Here is a 1,757-nt window from a genome sequence, read left to right as displayed (position 1 = left end):
TACCAAAGTTGAAAGCCATAAACTGTTTTGAAAAGTATTCCAGTGACATTCCAGCTTTAAACCTGGAAGAGAATTTTCCTCAAGAGGAAACCAAGTACCCATATTTCAAAAATGTTGGTCCTGTTACCTAACTTCCACCATGCCACGTCACAACGTCACGGTGCACGCACGACACACGTTTCCCATCGTTCACAGCACAGTAACAATCAAGAAAACGGGGCTACCACGAGAGGAGGTGTGACAGAGCACACAGTTCTGACAGGAAGGATCAAAGGAGTGGTTTTCTTCAGGAAAACAGTTCTACCAGAAAACAACAGGGGACTAGAATTTCAACTATTCAAGACATGAAATGCACAACTGCGACTCTAAAATTGCCATTTACTAATGCTTTGTATTGCAGGATAGAAAACTAACCCCCCACCTATGGAATGTTATGTTAAGCCTGCACCCAAGACAGCCGAGGCCTCCCCTAATTCAATAGCCCACTGTTTTCTGGTTGTACCAAAAAATAAACAACCAGCAAATGATTTCACTTCTTAAAAAAAAAAATCATTTACACTTAAAAAATGGGATGAGGTGGGATTCCTCCTTTTTAAAAATGTTTCTAGAGCTACTAAAAAAACTTGCATTTACAAAATAGTTGATAAAAATATTCCTCTGGATTGTACAAGACAGGAGACAGGGACCAGCAGTAAGACTTGCTGTATGGTTAGTCTGACTTGGCTTCCTTCTCTTCGGCTTCATCAGAGACTGCACTCTCCTCGTTCTTGGTCTCCCCATTTTCTGCAGGCAAGTCTTCTTTGGTGTCCTGGCTGGTCACCTCGGCCTGTTTGCCCTTGGCTCCTCTTTTTCCTTTTGTTTGCACTTTCTTGTCCAAAGCTTTATCCTTTCCCGCGTGCTTTTTGGGCTTGGGTTCCACCTTGGCGGGAGCGGGCTTCGCTGACAAGCGGGCCGACCTCCTCTTGGGCTCGTCCTTCGCCGCCCCCTCCACCGGGCTGACCTTCCTCTTGGGCATCGTGGCGTGGCGGGGGTCGCGTGCGTGCGTTCGCTGCGGGCCCGGAGCGCGCGATGAGGCTTCCCCCAGACGGACACCGCCGCCCGAGCTGCTCTTTTTTTTTTTTTTTTTTTGTAGCACAATCCAGTTTGTTTTTTTTATTTGTTTTGGTTGTGGGTTTTTTTTAAAATTTGTTTTATTTGTTTATTAATTGAATACAAATTTTTTTTACAAGGTGTTGTGCAAAAAGGGTACAATTACACAGTAGGGCAGTGTGTACATTTCTTGTGAAATCTTATGTCCTGTTTTTCTATCCCTTCTCTAGGTCAGGTAGACATATATACAATATACAATGTATCAAGAACATATACAGTATTCACAGACTTGGTCTCTACTGTCTCTCCGTCTCCCTTTGTTAACAGTCATATATCAGGGAGATCATGCCCCTTTGTTTTCTGTGTTCTAGGCTTGTCTCGCTCAACATTATTTGTTCGAGTTCTGACTATTTCCCTGCAAATAACAATATTTCACCATTCCTAATCGCTATGTAGTATTCCATTGTGTATAAGTACCATAGTTTTTGGATCCATTCGTCTGTGGAGGGGCATCTGGGTTGTTTCCATATTTTGGCTATTGTGAATTGTGCCGTGATAAACATGGAAGTACAAATGTCTTTTTGCTATCTTAGGACTTGCTGTTTAGGATAGATGCCTAGGAGTGGTATGGCTGGGTCATAGGGTAGGTCTATATTGAGCTTTTTGAG

At 43.2% G+C, this 1,757-nt stretch overlaps 1 protein-coding gene across 1 annotated transcript; it reads right to left on the bottom strand.

Moving 5' to 3' along the window:
• Positions 1-361: 361 nt before the first annotated feature.
• LOC125365512 (non-histone chromosomal protein HMG-14) lies at positions 362-1,091 on the bottom strand. The gene has a single exon (XM_048365628.1). It carries the CDS (start codon positions 1,013-1,015, stop codon positions 710-712), a length of 306 nt encoding a protein of 101 aa, XP_048221585.1. The 5' UTR covers positions 1,016-1,091; the 3' UTR covers positions 362-709.
• Positions 1,092-1,757: the final 666 nt, after the last annotated feature.

This window comes from Perognathus longimembris, chromosome 17, assembly GCF_023159225.1.
Source record: "Perognathus longimembris pacificus isolate PPM17 chromosome 17, ASM2315922v1, whole genome shotgun sequence".
Taxonomy (NCBI): Eukaryota; Metazoa; Chordata; class Mammalia; order Rodentia; family Heteromyidae; genus Perognathus; species Perognathus longimembris.
Note: the sequence above shows the minus strand (reverse complement) of the source record. Positions and strands in the feature narration are given on the sequence as shown.

Coding starts and splice junctions, on each gene's coding strand:
- LOC125365512 (XM_048365628.1), bottom strand. CDS start 1,015: ATGCCCAAGAGGAAGGTCAGCCCGGTGGAGGGGGCGGCGAAGGACGAG.